We start from the raw sequence: 17,788 nt of genomic DNA on the forward strand, positions 1-17,788 counted from the left end.
GACCTCAGTGCTGCCTTTGATACCGTCAATCACTCCATCCTCCTCAGCTGTCTGCAATCCATTGGCATCACTGACTCCGCCCTCTCCTGGTTCACCTTCTACCTGTCTGAAAGATTCCAATACATCTCCATCAACAACCACAAATCCCACACCATCCCTGTCTCACACGGAGTCCCCCAAGGCTCAGTGCTTGGCCCCATCCTCTTCATCCTCTACATGCTCCCACTAGGTCACATCATCCCCCGCCATGGTCTTCAATTTCACTGTTACGCCGACGATACCAAACTATATATCACCACCACAGCCATTACTCCTGCCATCCTACTCTCACCAACTGTCTCACGGACATCAAAACCTGGATGGACCACAACTTCCTCAAACTCAACAGCAATAAAACTGAAATTATCATCTTCGGCCCAAAAACAATCATCCCCACCTACCAGAACTTCTCACTTTGCATCGATGGTCACTCTGTCACTCCCTCCCCCCTGGTCATTAACCTCGGCATCATCATGGACCCCACACTCTCCTTCAAGTCACACATAAACAGCGTCAGATCCTTCTTTCACCTCTGCAACATTGCACGCCTTCGACCCACCCTTTCATCCTCAGCTGCCGAAACACTAATCCACGCCTTCATCACTTGCAGACTCGACTATTGCAATAGCATTCTGTATGGCCTCCCCTCCACTATTCTTCAAAAATGGCAATATGTACAAAAAACTCTGCTGCCTGATTGCTTACTCCCCTTCCGGAGAACACATTACTCCCATCCTCCGTCAACTCATTAACTTCCAATAAAACAACGCATCAATTTCAAGATTCTCCTCACCACCTACAAAACCCTAAACAACTTTTCACCCTCGTACATAACAGATCTCCTTCATCACCACTCCCCCACTCGCCACCAACGCTCCGCTGATGCCATTGCCAACCTTCTCACCTCCATCACCAAGACCAAGTATTGCACCCTGGGGGACAAAGCCTTTGCCTTCGCCGCCCCTACTCCCTCTGAAACTCCCTCCCTCTGACCATCCAAAACTCTGATTCGCTCTGTTCATTCAAAAGTCAACTTGAAACCTATCTCTTCAGGACCACTTACAACATTTGACATTTGCTCATCCTCCGCTATCTTCCACTCTCTTAATGTGTTGCCTATTGTTGTGTCTGTAGCCTACTGTCTGTATGTATTCCTTTCTTATTTGTAAAGCGTATTTGAGTATTTAGAAAAGCGCTATAAAAAACGGATCAATTATTATTATTATCATTATCCTGGGATGAACACAGGTGTCATCTAACTGCTTATGATGGTTCCTCTTTATATACCAGGGCCGGGGGCAGGAGACTAAAGTAGAAAGGCTTTAAAGGGGAATTGTGCAACTTTTTTGGCTCAATTTACATTAACATAACAGGTTAAGAGTTCTATAACACTTATGGGTCGATTGGTCGCTGTTTTGACTCCTAGCGCATAATGGCGGAAAAAAGGGAATATGCAAGTTTCTGCCGGCGACCCACCACCCACTCTCGCCGGAGTCTCGGGTCTCGCGCAGCACCGAATTGCTTTATGGCACTACAGACCCACAACCACCCACAAGTAGCGAAGGGATTGTTACATTCTTCATGGATCAGCCGACTAAAGAGAGAAAAGGACCGACAGACTGACCATACACGAGTAAACGTTGGGTGAGCTTTTCTGAAAGAAAAAGAAGACTGCAAATCGGATGCCGACTTGCCATGGCCTTGTGTTGCTCTTGAAATTGTAAGTACCCTTGGGTGAACTTTGTCCTCTTTGTATTGTGGCTTCTTAATGTTGATAGTCTCTGTAAAAATGTGTTTGCTTGACTGTTTTGTTGCGAGCCCTGTATGTTTCTAGCTTGCTGGGATGTTAGCGTCCTCACTACCAAACCATTTGTTTTCATGGTTGTTTTGATGTTCGTCTGTCTCGTCCCCCAGATACAGGCTAAATCCCCGAATCCAGGTTCTTGTTTCACTAGACCGCTATTCAAATACCTTCAGATTGTTTAAGAGTGTATAGCCTGTATCATGTGATATGTCAGGCTGGCCATATAATACCTGCACGAGAGCTGCTAGTTAGCACATATTCATCAGTATCAGAAATGTTACGATACGTGAACCTCAATTATAGCTTTAGCCATGTTATACCTTTGTTGTAGTTCCCCGCTTGTAACATGTTTGTAAAAAGATTGCTTTGTATTTTTTCTTAGTTACAAGTGTTGGCAAACAACATGAGGCTTGAGGCTTGATGACCCAAGACGGCTCGGACTACCTGCCCCGGTACAAACACCACCCACATCTGAACTTGTGCGGGTACCCGTGTCACGAGGAAATCCAGAGAACCCTCAAGAAGATGTTACACCAACCATAAAGAACTGTCAGTTGCATTTCTTTCCATATACAAAATTAAAAAAATTCTAACCAATGTGTGTATTATTGAACAAATAGTACAAACATGTTATTTAAAAAAAAAAAAATGGAAACATTTTAATGGCAACTATGCGGGGATTAGCGACAGCATACCGTCTCGATCTCTGAATCCATTCCCTGTAATTCTGTACACAAGGGACGTACTTGAGCAGATACATAAAATGTAGGACTGCTGTACAAATTGTTCATTCTATCGTTATGTATTATGTTGGCCAACACTCTTACACTGATCGTTCTGTTCAACCAAAGATAAAACAATTCTAATCTAGGATATAATATCTCCTTCAACTATAAAGAAGGATGGGTTTATTGTAACACATACACCCTTTCACAATGTATAACCTCGTCTACTCTTTATGAACGTCTACCTCGGACATCGCACCACGCATTCGCCGGCTTGTTAAACAAATGCACATGGCTAGCGTAGAAGTGGACGGGGAAGGGTGGTCAACGAGTTGTTACGAGTGTTGTAAAATATCTCCTCCGATCCTGTAGGGGGAGCTCATTGCGAGCGCACACCAAAAAAAAACAGCGAAGAGGTGGCCAAAGTTGCCTAGTTTCCCTTTAAGCCCCCTGGAAAATAGAACGAGCAGACCCATTGGTGGAATAAGTCTATTAACATCGGGTTCAATTCAGTGACAGTAGCACTTAAACACAAATCAAACTTTACTTTTTTATTTGAGCATTTTACAGTGAACAAATGCGCTATTCCCCACCATAATTCCTTTCACATACTGTTACTCTTCTGATTAGTTAAAACAATAAAGATTCTATAATTAACCAATTACCCCTCATCCACACCAAGAACAATTCTTTAACATTGAGCAGTGTTCAACAACCTGTTCACATATGACGACCAAAACATTGTGGTACATGGTTGTATGCAAGTATCAGACACAACCCAGGACACATAATAGGACAAATGAAAAGATTCTGCATTACGTCAAATGCAGTGTAAACAGAATCGGGGACCAGGCTGGGAAGTATAAAAAAGTAAAAAAAAAAAAAATGCCCATTAACACTTCGGAGAATCGATTCAGCTCTTGAAGATGAGTTTGTGATCTTGGAATGATCCTACCTGGCCATTTGTGATGTCACGAAGGGCTTAAAATGAAACTGGACTGTAGGATCACTTCAGTTCTCATACATTCTTACAAAGGAAACGATAACAAAACATTTTTTTTCACGAGGATAAAACTGAAAGCATGGATTGTAGAAATTAGCACACCCTGCGAAACATAAATTAGGGTTTCAAAGTGTTTTTTCTGCACGGATATCATATGTTGAATTTAGTGACCGCAAAGTTAAGGTGTGAGCTTCTTCAATGAATGCACCTCCAAGAGCCACTGGATCACAACAAAGACCCTGGATGTCAATTCAAGTCAAGCAAACCCCTTCAAGAAACCTCCTCATACAAACCTGGACAATTTCAGACTATTTTGTAGTTGATGCGGTTCAACCACGAAGGAGTGCCAATGAAGATCAGGACCAGCTGTAAACATGAATCTCCCAATAGCAAGTCAATCAACCAACAGGGGGCATGGAGTTAGCTCTCGTCTATTCAACAGTACAGTATCACATTTCTCCTTTGATCCTTTTAAAAACCAAACCCAGAGGCCACATCTCTTGAAGATGAAGTGTAAAGCCTTTATTTAGCGGCTGGTTCAACAAAGAACAAATTAAATGAACTTCCCCCAAGCCCTCCCTCCCCAACTAAAACATCCACCCACAATATTTATGATTAGGACCAAATAGTTAACTTATGAAACTGAAAATCCATAATATGGCCCCTTTTGCAAAAAGAACAAACAATACATAAACACCCAGCCCACTTCTTCAAATGACCTTCAGTCCATAATGGCATGACACACGCATACGTACACCTACTCAATACTGGTAGTGTTATTTTCAATCAGTGGAGTCCATCTGTGGCATGTGGTGGCAGCTGGTTTCAGAGAAGCATGACTGCCAACTTGGATGTGGTCAGGAGGATTGATCTGGGGTTGGATGGTGGCCATGTGAAAGAGACCTGTCCGTAACCATCACTTGTAGCCTTCTGAGCCTGCTCCTCAGAGTTTCTTTGGAGATCTGTAGTCGAATGTGGTCGAAGGACACACACACACACACACACACACACACACACACACACACACACACACACACACACACACACACACACACACACACACACACACACACACACACACACACACACACACACACACACACACACACACTTTCCAGTCGCAAGCAGCCACCAACATTGTCCTCGGCCTAAGTCTCCCGTCAGCAGATATTTATCCGTTTTGCACTTTGTGTCCCCAACCCATCCACCCCCACTCGCCTTCTGTCGGCTTCTCCACAATGTCTTAACACCGCCCCCCCCCCCTGCGTCTCCAGTGCAGAGGAGGGAGGGGAGGGGCATCACCGCTCCGGCTCCGACTCCAGCGCCAGCACACGCTTGCGCTCGCGGCACTGCTTCTTGTGGGCCGGCCAGTCCCGCTGCTGGCACTGGGAGCCGCAGTACCGCGCCACCTGGCAGCGGCCACAGATGTTGAACTCCCGCAGCTGTGGGGACACAACACAGGGTGATCAGAGAGGGACAGGTGGGAGGAGTTCACATGCTTAGACGTTGCTATTGCTAATACATATCTATCAAGCCCATGATGTGTGATCCCAGGTGAACATTGAGGATATCCAATACTCAGGGTTCTAATGGAGATCTAGGGAATCGCGGTATCTGGTACTAAAAGTTGGATCGACTGTAAAACGTGGAATATTGCAGAATATGCTACATTTTTCATAATTTATCAAGAAATAATATCAAAAGTTGGCCTGATTATTGCAGTAACCTTAATTATTTAATAATTGTACAATTACAGACTATATCAGAGTAGCCATAAATACATGATGCAGTTTTTGAGCGCGGTATTTTGAGAGGGGGGTCGTCAACTCACAACTACTTTGAGAAACATGTCAAAGATGCCATGTGAGATGGCGAAGTCCTCGTGCAAACGTTGCGCGAAAATAAGAGCTGCCTTCAAAAAAAATCTCACTGGCCCGAATGTTTGAACAACAGATAACTCCTGAAGAGCGTTCTAAACAGCCAGTTCTGTACCGTTATACATCTTTGTTGACGTATTGTTAATTCACTAAAGTATCTGATGATAAAATTAGCACAAATCGTAAAAAACTGAATTCTGAAAACTCAAGTGTTTCCCATACATAGACCAATGTGTGGCACAGCGCCAAAGAATCAACACGGAGCGCCACAAATTGATTCTGCATTTATTTATTTGCCGATTTTTGAAACATAAATATCGTCCCGTTCATTCATCTCCGCATAGCACTCTTTCTCCCTGCCATTCTCGTACGCACACAGAGACAAGCGCGCATACATGCCAATGGTGCACGGGTACACTACCACTTATTGGATCAACCCGTGTATCACTGATACATGCACACGCACTGACAGCGGATTCACCTGCTCCTCCTCTCATCTCGCCTACAAAGGAAAACCCAAAGCAGCAGGATATTTGGCACAGTGAAGACGGTCTGCGACATCTGGAGTTTACCAATGTTTAGCAGGGGTTGACACTAACGGTTGCCCACTTGCCCGGGGCAAGTAAAAAAAATGTTTGGGCAAGTTGAGATTTTTTCTGGTCGCCCGTACGGGCAAGTGGATTTTGGGTGGATGTTAATATAAAAGCTATTTATTCAAATGTTTTTAGAAATTGAAGAACAACCTTTTGTTCCGCAAAACCACACAAAATAGAAGTATTTGCAATTGATCAGCGCGCTGTCTTCTCTTCTCTCGGAAAGCGAGTTAACAGACACGCATCGCTTCAGTGCGAATATAGCCCCGCCTTCTGCCACTCACTGGCAGTGCGGTCTCTGGCAGTGATTCGCTAAAGGTTAGCCAACACAGCTAGCATCTCAAGTGCAGCACCTCCGCGAACGGTTTAGGTACAAGTTAAATGGAGTAGTGATGGAGGAGTGCAGTTTGGAAGTACTTTGGATTGAGGCAAATTATCAAGGAAAGTCAAGAACACGGTTTTGGGTTTCATAACTGTGCACATGCACACAGCAATAGCGATCTTTTTCACTAAATTGGACCCTCACAAACTACTGTATATATTACATGAAGGCTGAGCCTCCACTTATTCCAACAGTCCAAACCATATCATTCTGTGACTAAAAGTCGCAAATAACAACGTAAGAAGAAACGTCCCTTTTTTTTTAACAACCAAAAATGAAGTATTACCTTTGTGATTTTTGTCCACAAAGTTGATTCTGATCGAATAAAACCACCATAAACAGATTATCCAGTATCTGGGCCAAATTTTGCAAATTAACATGGTGTTTTCAATCAATGAATAAGAGAAGGTTTCTTAGGAAATAGGTAAATTGCCTTCAATCAGAAAACATATTCTTCAGCGCAATCTAGTGGCCATATATTTATTTGCGAGTGTTTGGCTTGGTGCATTCGATTGCCCTGAACTTTAAATAGAGGTGTCATTCAAGTGTCAAAATTGTAAGATATCTACCTTTATTTGTGTCTCATAGTAAGACGGCGCTCCCAACTGATAACGACCAACTGATACTGATAATTATTTCAGGTGGAAATGTTATCTTCCACTTATGCTGTGTTCCATGGCTTTATTCACTTTAACCAAGTATTATCCCCATTGAATATTTCACTTGCACAACAATCTTTATTTTGGCCCAAAGATGACATTATCGCCCTTGCAGGTGTGGAGATATAATCTATTTACTTAGGGTATGTTCTTTCCTGAAAAAAACTTTTCCCCTGATATCGAAAATGGTATAGAATATCGATCTTTTTCCAGGAATAGTGTTGAAGTTAGAAAATCCAGTATCGTGACTGACAACCCTACTAGAAACGCGATTGTGGTTATTCAGTTAGAGCTACAAGAAACTTGAAAGTTAAAAAATATATATCTTTGCTACTACCTCTGACATTTAGTTATACATTTGCATCAAATCATGCAGGTCTACATATAACTTGGCGATAGCTTTAATAGGTTGCAACGGTGGACTGAAATCACTTCATGGCACGATGTGACCGCTCGATAAATAAGTAAACAAAGAGAAGTTTGTTATTTTTTAAACACAACATGTGTGGAAGCCAACATTCAGCTTCAAGTCTGAGCTAGGATGATTTTTCTGAGCCCCCCCAAAACCAGGCCGGGTGCCTGGCAAAAAGAGGCCCGTTCACGATTCTGATTATAATTTGGGCAAGTGAACATTACATTCGGGCAAGTTGAACCTGACCTGTACTTGCCCGATGGGCAAGTGCTTTTGAACCCTTAGTGTCAACCCCTGTTTAGTATGATATACTGTGCTCAACACACCTGCACAGAATTATTGTTGACTCAGAAAAGATAATCTTAGCCTCATGAACTCAGCCTTATTGATATTGAACATCCGGCTAAGTCAGCATAGACAACGCTGGTAACGCAGCAAACGATGCGATTAATGTGAAAGGCGGTTATAGTTTAGATTGATTACGGTGTTGGAATGGGTACCCCCAGCCCGTTCTTACCGGCGATTTGAATTCGCTCTGCAGCAGGGGCTGGAGATCGGGAAGTTTCCTGGTGGGCCGGCCCACTTTGAAATGAGCAAACGTGAAATGCCCCCCTAATAAGTGTACGTCAAGCTACTGCTAATAAAAAGCTTTCCACAGCTCAGTTGATCCAAATTATGTGAAGCAGGTAACAATTTGAGCCGCCCAATCAACACCAAATGGGACAATCCAAAACCAATCCTAAAACAATGGATTTTTTCTTTCTGGAAGAAGCCAGTGGGAAAGAGCAGACGTACCCTCCTCTCGATGAGTGAGCAGGGCGGGTAGTGACACTCGTAGTAGGTACAGGAGCACTCCTCCTCCTCCACCAGCTCCCCATTGGCATTGTAGTAGCGGGTCCGGCTCAGCTCCAGGTACTGCTCCTCGACCGGGTCCGCAGGCACCTGCTGGATGGCCAGCCAGTACAGAGACTGCTCCCTGGCACCACAGAACAAGAGGACCGAATCACACAAAAGACTTTAAAAATACATTTGGCCACAGGTGATGAATACGTCACATTATCCATCATAAGGTCAGCGCTTACGCCAAGATCCCTGCAGTCGGTTGCACCAGCAGAACGTAAAGCCGATCATAAGTTCGGGTGTAAAGTCTGCCTTAACCCTACGCTCGACGTAGCTAGTGTCAAACTAAAGGTGTTCTAAATTTTGGTTGCACCACCACAACTTAAGTTGTAACGTTACTAGTAGTGCATAAAGTGTACCAGTGTCGCTTTTAATGACGTTTAGATAATTTCAAGCCAATCATTGACAGATAACAATGTAAACAGGAAATACTGGCAAGTCTTACCCGAGTGAAGACGCGTTAGCACCCAAATGAGAGGGCAAACAATACAGTTTCAGTCATTTATTCTCTAAAATTTGCTTGGACGGTATAGGCGTGAGGTTAAGCTATTTGATGGCGGATTTTATAATAAATAAATAAATATAATATTCCGCCCGGCAAAACCGAAATCGCACATATAATTCAACATCATCATAATAAAGAAATGGATCGATACGGTCACGGACAATCCGTTCCCGGCGCATATCGCATTGGAACTCCTCTTCCCATTGCTCAAAACGAATAGCCATCATCTTTACCCTGCGTTAGTGTTGAAATCTTTTTACGTTTTTTTCTTTTAACGGTTCTTAATCGTTAGTATGGAACTTACACCAGCTAGAGGGGAGGTGTAAAAGATAAGTTATAACTTAGTGTTAAGTTGAAACTATCGGCTTGGTGCAACTGCTATTTTTTTAGTAGAGTGTAAAGTCGAACGTTTGGGTGATTTACGTTCAACGTAGCCTAAGTGGGACCTTACGTTCTGCTGGTGCAACTGGACCCTGGGGAGCAGAAACGAATACGCTTATCCCAGCATATCGATATTCCAAGAAATAAGAGCTCCATTGAAAAGGGCCATCTCAACTTTATATCAATAAATGATGCAGTCTAACTGTTTGACCTGGCTATATGATTATTGATGAGTAACATTGAAGACTTTTCTTTATCCTTCTTTTAACCACTGTGTGTAAAGCCAACACTGGCGTGCTCAAGGCCTGCATATAAAGCATTGAATAAAGCACCCTCAAGGACCGCAGTACATGTAGAAGCATACAGAATGAGACCAATCTGAGACATGGCATGTGTAGCCTGTAACAGAAGAGGCCTAGAAATGTTCATTCTGAACACCAAAATGTGAGAGAATACCTTTGCTTGCTGGAGATCTCCTCTGGCTTAGGGCTCCATCCCGCTGGCACCAGGCGTAGGTTGTCTAGGCGATTGTCCACAGTGACCGAATTGATGTGAACCACTTGGAAACTGGGGGCGATGCCTCCTCTGTGTTTCTCCCTGTGGATACGTCCAATATAGATCAGATTAAACTGATCATGTTATAGTGTTGAATGTTTATTTTAAACAGAATTGTGCCCCCAAGACTATAAGTGTGTGCGGCCCCATCCTTTATTTCACGTCAGGTGCTCAGTACCATGAAAACTATTGTGATCAGACCCGTGTCATATTTCCCCCTCCTGCATTTCAGTATAAATCGGTGCTCCTCCTTTGGGGTACCGAGTGGTCTAAAAAGGTACCAACAAATTCGAGCTACACACGGCGTCCGTTTATTGGTAGACAGAGTCGTCACTGCCGTGCGACAGGCAGATAATAACAAGCAAACACAGCAAATGGTATTGCTGGACAACGGCGAAAGCTTCGTTTATTGAAGAAAATGTCCAGGACTCCAGAGTGCGACCTAATATTGAAGGGTGCGACTAATATTATTTATAGGTCACGCTGGTGCACCTGACGCTGCCCGGGTGAGAAAATAAATAAATCTCTGTGTTCTCCTGTAATCAAACTCACACTCATGGTTAGGGATGGGGATCGAAACCCGGTTCTATCAAGGACCCGGTGCCACTTTTTTCAAAACCCGAAAAACATTAACGTTTGGGCTTATCGATACCACTATCGAGTCGCGTCGTTCATTTATAATTTTTTTCGTCCCGTACGTCCTGTAACGTAATGTCGCGTCATGTCATTTAAATCAAATCAATCCAATCACTGCAGTGTGTCCACCAATGTTTTTGAATGGAATTGTAAGCAAACAGGTATTACAATTAAAACAAGTGAATTCTGGCAGTTGACTTTGCTCGCGAGGATGGCTGAACAGGCGAAAATCAATTATTGTAAAGGGGGGAACACAACCTCAATGGCCAGTCCCACAGCATCGTGCATCAAATAAAGACCAAATGCAGTACCTTCGACTGTTTCCGAGTTGAAAAGACTGTCTCCTCCTTCTCCTGTCGCACCTCAGATGGGCCCGTCTTAATCATCCACTCAAACTATGAGTGGTAATCGCACAGACATTGTCGCTAGTCCCGTCAGTTAAAAATAGTAATCCAATTGTGAAATCGGTGTTACAATCAGCAGCATACAAGCTAGCTATCTTAAAAAGTAAATAAAGTTTCAGATGTGCTGCGTGATGATGTGTTGAGGTTGGCTCAGTAAAACCACTGTTAGGTTATCATGATGCGTTCAAATTAGGGGTGTAACGGTACACAAATGTCACAGTTCGGTACGTAACTCGGTTTGTAAGTCACGGTACGGTACGGTTCGTAGTTAAGGGGATTTTTTTTTTTTTTAAACTGCTTGTTCGTCAACAACGGAGAATGGCCATAGGTCAGCAGCAATGAAAACACCAATGAACTTGGTTGTGGCATTTGCATTTCTGAATTCCCAGACAGGGGTTGTTGAAATAGTGTGGTGAGCTGGGTTTGCACAGATCCTTTTTTTCCCACAGCAACAGTGATAGTAACACCTGGATGGTGCCTTTTCAAATGCGAGTGCTAGGGATGTGTATTTCTGGAACAAATACTTTTTTTCTAATAATAATAAGTATTCGAATAACATTCGAAAATCGCTCAATCAATAACCCCCCACTAGGGATGGGCATGATTAATCGACGATCCGACTAATTGATCGTTAAGAATTTCATCGATTACGTACATTTTTCATCGATTAAACGAATGCAGTGTGCAAATAAACATTTTACCACACGGGGGCAATACTTAAATTTGCGGAACCTCCCCCGCAATAAACATCCCGCTTTGAGCGGTGAACTCTTTACGCCTAGCAGCTTTAAAAAGCTATAAAAACTACAAAATGACTATTAATGCAGGCTATGTGGAAAATACGGCGACTTTGGCTCAGCCTAGTTCCGCCCTCTTCCGCTACGTAGCCAAGATGGCTGCCGTTGAGTACGAAAAGTGTACAGCGCCACACACTTCGCGATTTGACCGTTTTGAGTACACCATCCGCGTCCTTTCGGTACACGGTACATTTTCGCCCGATCTGAATCGGAACACCCTCCGTACTCAAACTTAGGCTAGTAAATACGGATAGTATGGATATTGGAACACAGCGATGTATTTCAAAAGTAATCAAGAAGCGGACGAGGCCACGGCGAAGTCTGGTTTGGGACCATTATGATTTAAAAAATGACTTCTTGGGGAGCACTGTAGGCCTTCCACTCAAGGCGAGGTTGGCATCGAAGCAGAAATAAAGAACTTTCTGAGCCCCTGGATTGCACCCCTACAGGCTGGTGGAAAGTTGTTCCCCCGCCTTGCCAAGTTGGCGCGGAGGTATTTGTGCATCACAGCAACGTCGGCCCCCACAGAGCGGGTGTTTTCGGCGGCTGGACTGATGGTCACCAGGCTGCGGTCGCGTCTGACCCCAGCATGTCAACATGCTCATCTTACTGAACAAAAATCCGTAGACTGGTGCTGAAGTTGTGTGAGTTACTGGTTCTATTTTCAGAAGCTTTGTTACTAAGCCCAATTCATTTTTCTCGGCCTTCTTTCTCTTCCTTTTTTTCATATTTTGCGTTACATTTGGTAAAACCTGTCCAAATAAAGTATAATATATTTTTGGTCAAGTTATAAGATGATTTTTCTTTAAATTATTATTGTTATTATTTTGGGAAGAAACTAGGGTTGTGTTTATTTTAGTTTTATTTATGAGCACCGGCTTCGAGCTGCAGGCTCAATTGCTTAGAGCAGAGTAGCGCATAACTATTGAACGGATCTGGTTTAACTGAGTTGTTCATCTAATAATAAAGATCCCAATGAGGAAAACACTGTTTTTGTATTTTCATTTCATTTTGAATATAGCATATAAATACTTAAGCAAAATCACACGAGAGGGAGTGCGTTGTATCAGCACGGCTGTGATTGTGCCGAAGATAATCACAGCCGTGCTGATAATCACTACAACAGCACGACCTCAAGTGCGATATTGCTTTTATACAACAGTTCTACAAGCACCATTAATTAGTTAACTATAAAAACAAAAAAACCGGGAAAAAACCTAAGGACATTTTTGAACAAAGTGTCTTATGTAAAAAAAGTTATGCTTTGGGCATAGCGACCATGTTTAGTGTTTAAGCATTAGGCAAAAATCTGTAAATAAATTCTGCAAATTATATTTGCGTTGTGGCATTTTTTGTTTAAATATTACTATACAAAAATATAAAAATCTGTAAATGAAGACACAAAAGGCAAAGTTACAACACCAATAACCCCATCTACAGTAATACACAGGACTGTTTGAATAGGATTTAAGTGTATATTCTCCTCTCAAAGTGCACCTGATTCATGCATTCCAATGTAAAGGGTACAAAAAAATTACGGCCGGGGGGCAATGCCCCCGGACCACCCTAGAGGGCTTCGGGGACCACACCACCGCTGCTGAAACAAATCCTGCGGGAAACACTGACCTCAGCTGACTTCTTTCTAAGTAAAGGAGCAGCGGCTCTAATCCGAATTCCTCACGGATGGCTGAGCTTCTCACCCTATCCTTAAGGGAGACGCCAGCCACCCTTCTGAGAAAACTCATCTCGGCCGCTAGTATCCGCGATCTCGTCCTTTCGGTCATCACCCAACCCTCATGACCATAGGCGAGGATAGGAACGAAGATCGACCGGTAGATCGAGAGCTTTGCCTTGCGGCTCAGCTCTCTTTTCGTAACAACGGTGCGGTAAAGCGAATGCAATACCGCCCCCGCTGCTCAGATTCTCACGCTCCCTAACCCTAAACAAAATTAAGTATTGATTAGACAGAGCTACCTAATAAACCGTTGGAACACACAAGACCGGAAACCATAGCAACACCGGTAAACAAACCCCGAGAAGCCCAATCTCTACGAGAGCTCCCCGCGCTACGGCCATCCGGAGGCGCACAGAGCTTTTGGCCGTGATATTATATATAAAATTATATTATACTATTATATATAGAACATTATACAACGGGGGACCTAAATCCAGCGATCTGATTGGTTCCCAACTGTTGTATAATGAGCGTATACATAACTGCTATGACGCCCGATCATTTTGTGAAAGTTTGCATATCACTCCGCGCCTGGAAGTAGAAACAGTTACAAAGTAAAACATATGTTGGATGATGGAGAGGGTGTAAATGTTGTTACTCCGGGAGTGAGCAAGGCGATGGAGAGACTAACGAAAGCTTAGGCACACGGCGAGTGAACTGCTCCATAGGATAAATTGCCGGCGAACCGCTCTATGGGAGCCTTCTCTCGGAGGGACGCTAAAGTGTGTTGCATAGCGACCGTCGATGCATAGCGGCAGCCAGGAGGGACTACTTTTTTGTCTTCTTTAAGAAAACGGCTACTTTGACTTTCTTGGTTTCTTTTTAAATGTAGTGTGTCTATGACTTTCGTGTCGCCATAACAGTAACCGTTGTATAAGAGCAATAGTTCACTTCAGTCAGTGGCATGTGCTCATTATACCACTGTGAAGGGGGTCGCCGGCCCTCCGCTGCGCGTCGGGGCCGGACAACGCCCCTCAACAGTGGTATAATGAGCACATACCACAGCCTGGCGTGATCTATTGCTTAATTATAAGACGCTGTCACCGAGAATTGGCGCGCTGCCAGACGCTGTCACCAAGTGCGAGAGGAGAGTTGACGGAGAAGATGGCGGTTGACCTAGTTTCAAAGTTTATACCATTTATACTCAGTGTCCACACCGCGGCAACGCTAGTACCATTGCATTTATGGCTATGACTGTACTAACTTCATTAAAATCAAGGCATTGCAATTTTTGCAAATCACTATATGTGGGTCTTTCTCATAAACATTGAAAAACATCCACACTGCAGACATATTGGCGCTTATCCAGACGAGCAAGTGCTGGCCGCGCTTTTTGTTTGCGACATCACAAATTTCTGTTTCAGCCGTGTTGTTTCGGAGATGAAAGTATTTCGGCCGAAAAATGCAAACTGCGCTTTTGGGCCATTTTCGGCCGAAAAAATTCGGTGCATCCCTAATTAGTTGTAATTATTTTTATTTAAAAAATGATATCAGTCACAGCACTCACAGCAGCCTTTCCTCTTCTGGTAAGTTGAGTAATTTAATGGCAACCATACATCTTGCATATCAAGTAGGCTAGCAAACACCGTAGCCATTCAACTCAGTGTCTGCTGACTTTCTGCCAAATGTGAAACTCATAACAAGTCGTGCATGTATGCAATTGTGTGCGGTTTCGTTTTTTTAAGTACCGGTTTGAGAACTGTTTTAGCACCGGAACCGTTTAAAAAGTACAGAGTAGGCAACGGTATTGGATAAAACCAAAACGATACCCAACCCTAGTCCCAATCCCTGTAGGCAGGTTTGAAAATAAGGATCTAGTGCTTGTCATTTTTTTGTTTTCGTGAACGACACCTCATGACGCTCTTATGATACTACTTCCGTTTGGCAACTGGGGCCAGATTTTGATAACAGATGTTGCCCAGTTGGTGACGTATGGTTTAATATACTTCACCAATGAACATGGCGGAAAATGAACTTCTTTTCCCCAAAATAAAACCTGCTGTGAAGAACTTTTAGAATCCCAACGCAGTGCACATGAATGGTCGCAGTCGGGAACATGCGCAAGCGTCATCACTGACGAGGGGTCTCATTATCACCAGGACCATAAACGCGCCTTTACTCTTGCTGCTGTGTCCTGTTTAAGTTGTCACGTCATTGACAGCCAATCAGCGTCCAACAGCGTGGCCACTGAGTGACGTGCGTAACTTAACAGCCAATCAGTTTTCAACCGGCCAACCGTTCCCTGCAGTGCAGTCCGGGGTGAACCGCTGCATGGAGGAGAAAGTGATTGTTGCCGTTTTCGACTCCCCGAGCTCTATATAGAATAGTATATAATTGTATATATAATATCACGGCCAAAAGCTCTGAGCGCCTCCGGATGGCCGTATCGCGGGGAGAGCTACGGGAGGGTTTAGCGGGTTTGTTTAACTACGTTGCTATGGTTACCAGTCTTGTTTGTTCCAACGGTTTATTAGGTAGGCCTATCTAAATCGCTGTCTAATCAATACTTCATTCACTGCCTCTTCATTGGTCATTACAATATTATGAACAGACTGCGTGGAGAAAGTTAATGCTGTTACTGTAGTCGATAAAGTCTACAAATTCAACCCCGACTGGGTTGAAGTATTTCGGATGGCTAGTTTATGATGCTAAGAACATGAAAATGTTCTGTACATTTTGTAAGGAAGCCCCATCGGCAATGGCGGGCACTTCTGTTTATAACGGGGAACCCTAATCTGAAACGCGATGCTGTGGTGAAACACATCGAGTCCACTAGGCATTCTTGCTGTCCCGATTTCTATATAAATCGCACCCAGCCCAATAACCCTGGTACGTGGAAACCGAAATTGGTGCCGTTTTGTGTAGCCTAAATGTAATCTTGTCTATTTATTTGTCTTAATTTTGCTTTAGTAAGTTGGTGCTGTTGGTGTGTGCAATTTCTGCGCGCTAATAAATGTTCTAAACAAAAACCGATTGTGCCCCCATTTTTTTTTCCTGTGCTCCTACATTTTTTAATTTAGGGTCACGAGTGCTCCTGAAAAAAAAAAGTTAGTGTAGAACCCTGATCACATTGATAACCCGTTTCAAGCAAAGATTTTTTTCAGAAAGGATATGGCCTAAGTCCTGTTTATGTCTCCTCTCGTCACGTAATAAATATGATTGAATCTCCGTTAGTGTTTTTCTTTTAGATATTCAAATTCATTGCTTGATATTCGATATCCGTTCAAAGTTCATTACTCAAAATTGAGAGCCCTACTCTAGGATACTTAACCCATTTAGGCCTAAAACGCCTACTAAAAAAGGCCTTTTTATGCCTAAAGGTGCGAACACACCAAGCGCGTACCTCGCGTACCATGTACGCGCGTAACGCAGCTAAAATGTTGCTTGACCATTTTGTGTCAAAAATGGTCAGATACGCGCGTACGCATACGCGCGTAGATGAGACCGCCCAAAACTTCCCCCCCCCAGCCTGTGGCTGCGCTGGATTTAGGAGTCCGAGGAAGGAAACCCAAACGCCGCCGTGTTTGGGTGGATGATAGAGCTTGGATCGGGTTAGATTAAATAATCTCGGATATCAATAACAATAATCGGGTTAAATAACTTCACATGGTGTGTCTGGTGTGTTTCCAGCATTCGTAGTGTTGATCAGCAGAGAAATAGTCCGCCAAGACGTTGAGGTTGCTTAGCAATCAGAGACTCTGTCCATGCAAGTGAACGGAGCGTTCACTCTTCGTCATAACTATCAAACCAAACATCCTTCACATTCACCGAGCGAACATTATGAAAGTAAAATGCACATTTCTCGCTAGAAATGTTTCCATAAACGCATTTAATGGCGTAACTATGTTACTATTTCCACCCTGAATAAAGAAAGTTGCCGGCCGTGGCTGCCATGGACATGGCTGCGCTGGAGTCCGAGGTAGGAAACCCAAACGCCGCCGTGTTTGGGTGATAGAGTTTAGATCGGGTTAGATTAAATAATCTCGGATATAAATAACAATAATCGGGTTAAATAACTTCACATGGTGTGTCTGGTGTGTTTCCAGCATTCGTAGTGTTGATCAGCAGATATATAGTCCGCCAAGACGTTGAGGTTGCTTAGACTCTGTCCATGCAAGTGAACGGAGCGTTCCCTCTCCGTCATAACTATCAAACCAAACATCCTTCACATTCACCGAGTGAACATTATGAAAGTAAAATGCAAATTTCTCGCTAAAAATGTTTCCATAAAAGCATTTAATGGCGTAACTATGTTACTATTTCCACACAGAATAAAGAAAGATGTCGGCCGTATGCTTCTGTCCAAGCTCACTACTCTCACTCTCACTACTCTGCCAGTGACGTCGGGTCAAGCTCAACGCTGATTGGCTATTGCGGCGCG

The 17,788-nt window shown here is 43.5% G+C and overlaps 1 protein-coding gene across 1 annotated transcript in view; it reads right to left on the reverse strand.

The window, feature by feature from the left end:
• Positions 1 to 2,749: 2,749 nt before the first annotated feature.
• Positions 2,750 to 17,788, reverse strand: part of zmynd19 (zinc finger, MYND-type containing 19) — a 49,831-nt gene continuing 34,792 nt past the window's right edge. The window contains exons 4-6 of the mRNA XM_056587973.1: positions 9,737 to 9,877; positions 8,290 to 8,470; positions 2,750 to 5,013 (exon numbers count right to left, since the gene is read on the reverse strand). Coding sequence (XP_056443948.1) covers positions 4,870 to 5,013; positions 8,290 to 8,470; positions 9,737 to 9,877 — 466 coding nt within the window. The 3' untranslated portion in view covers positions 2,750 to 4,869. The remainder of the gene's footprint in view (positions 5,014 to 8,289; positions 8,471 to 9,736; positions 9,878 to 17,788) is intronic.

This window comes from Gadus chalcogrammus, chromosome 4, assembly GCF_026213295.1.
Source record: "Gadus chalcogrammus isolate NIFS_2021 chromosome 4, NIFS_Gcha_1.0, whole genome shotgun sequence".
Taxonomy (NCBI): domain Eukaryota; kingdom Metazoa; phylum Chordata; class Actinopteri; order Gadiformes; family Gadidae; genus Gadus; species Gadus chalcogrammus.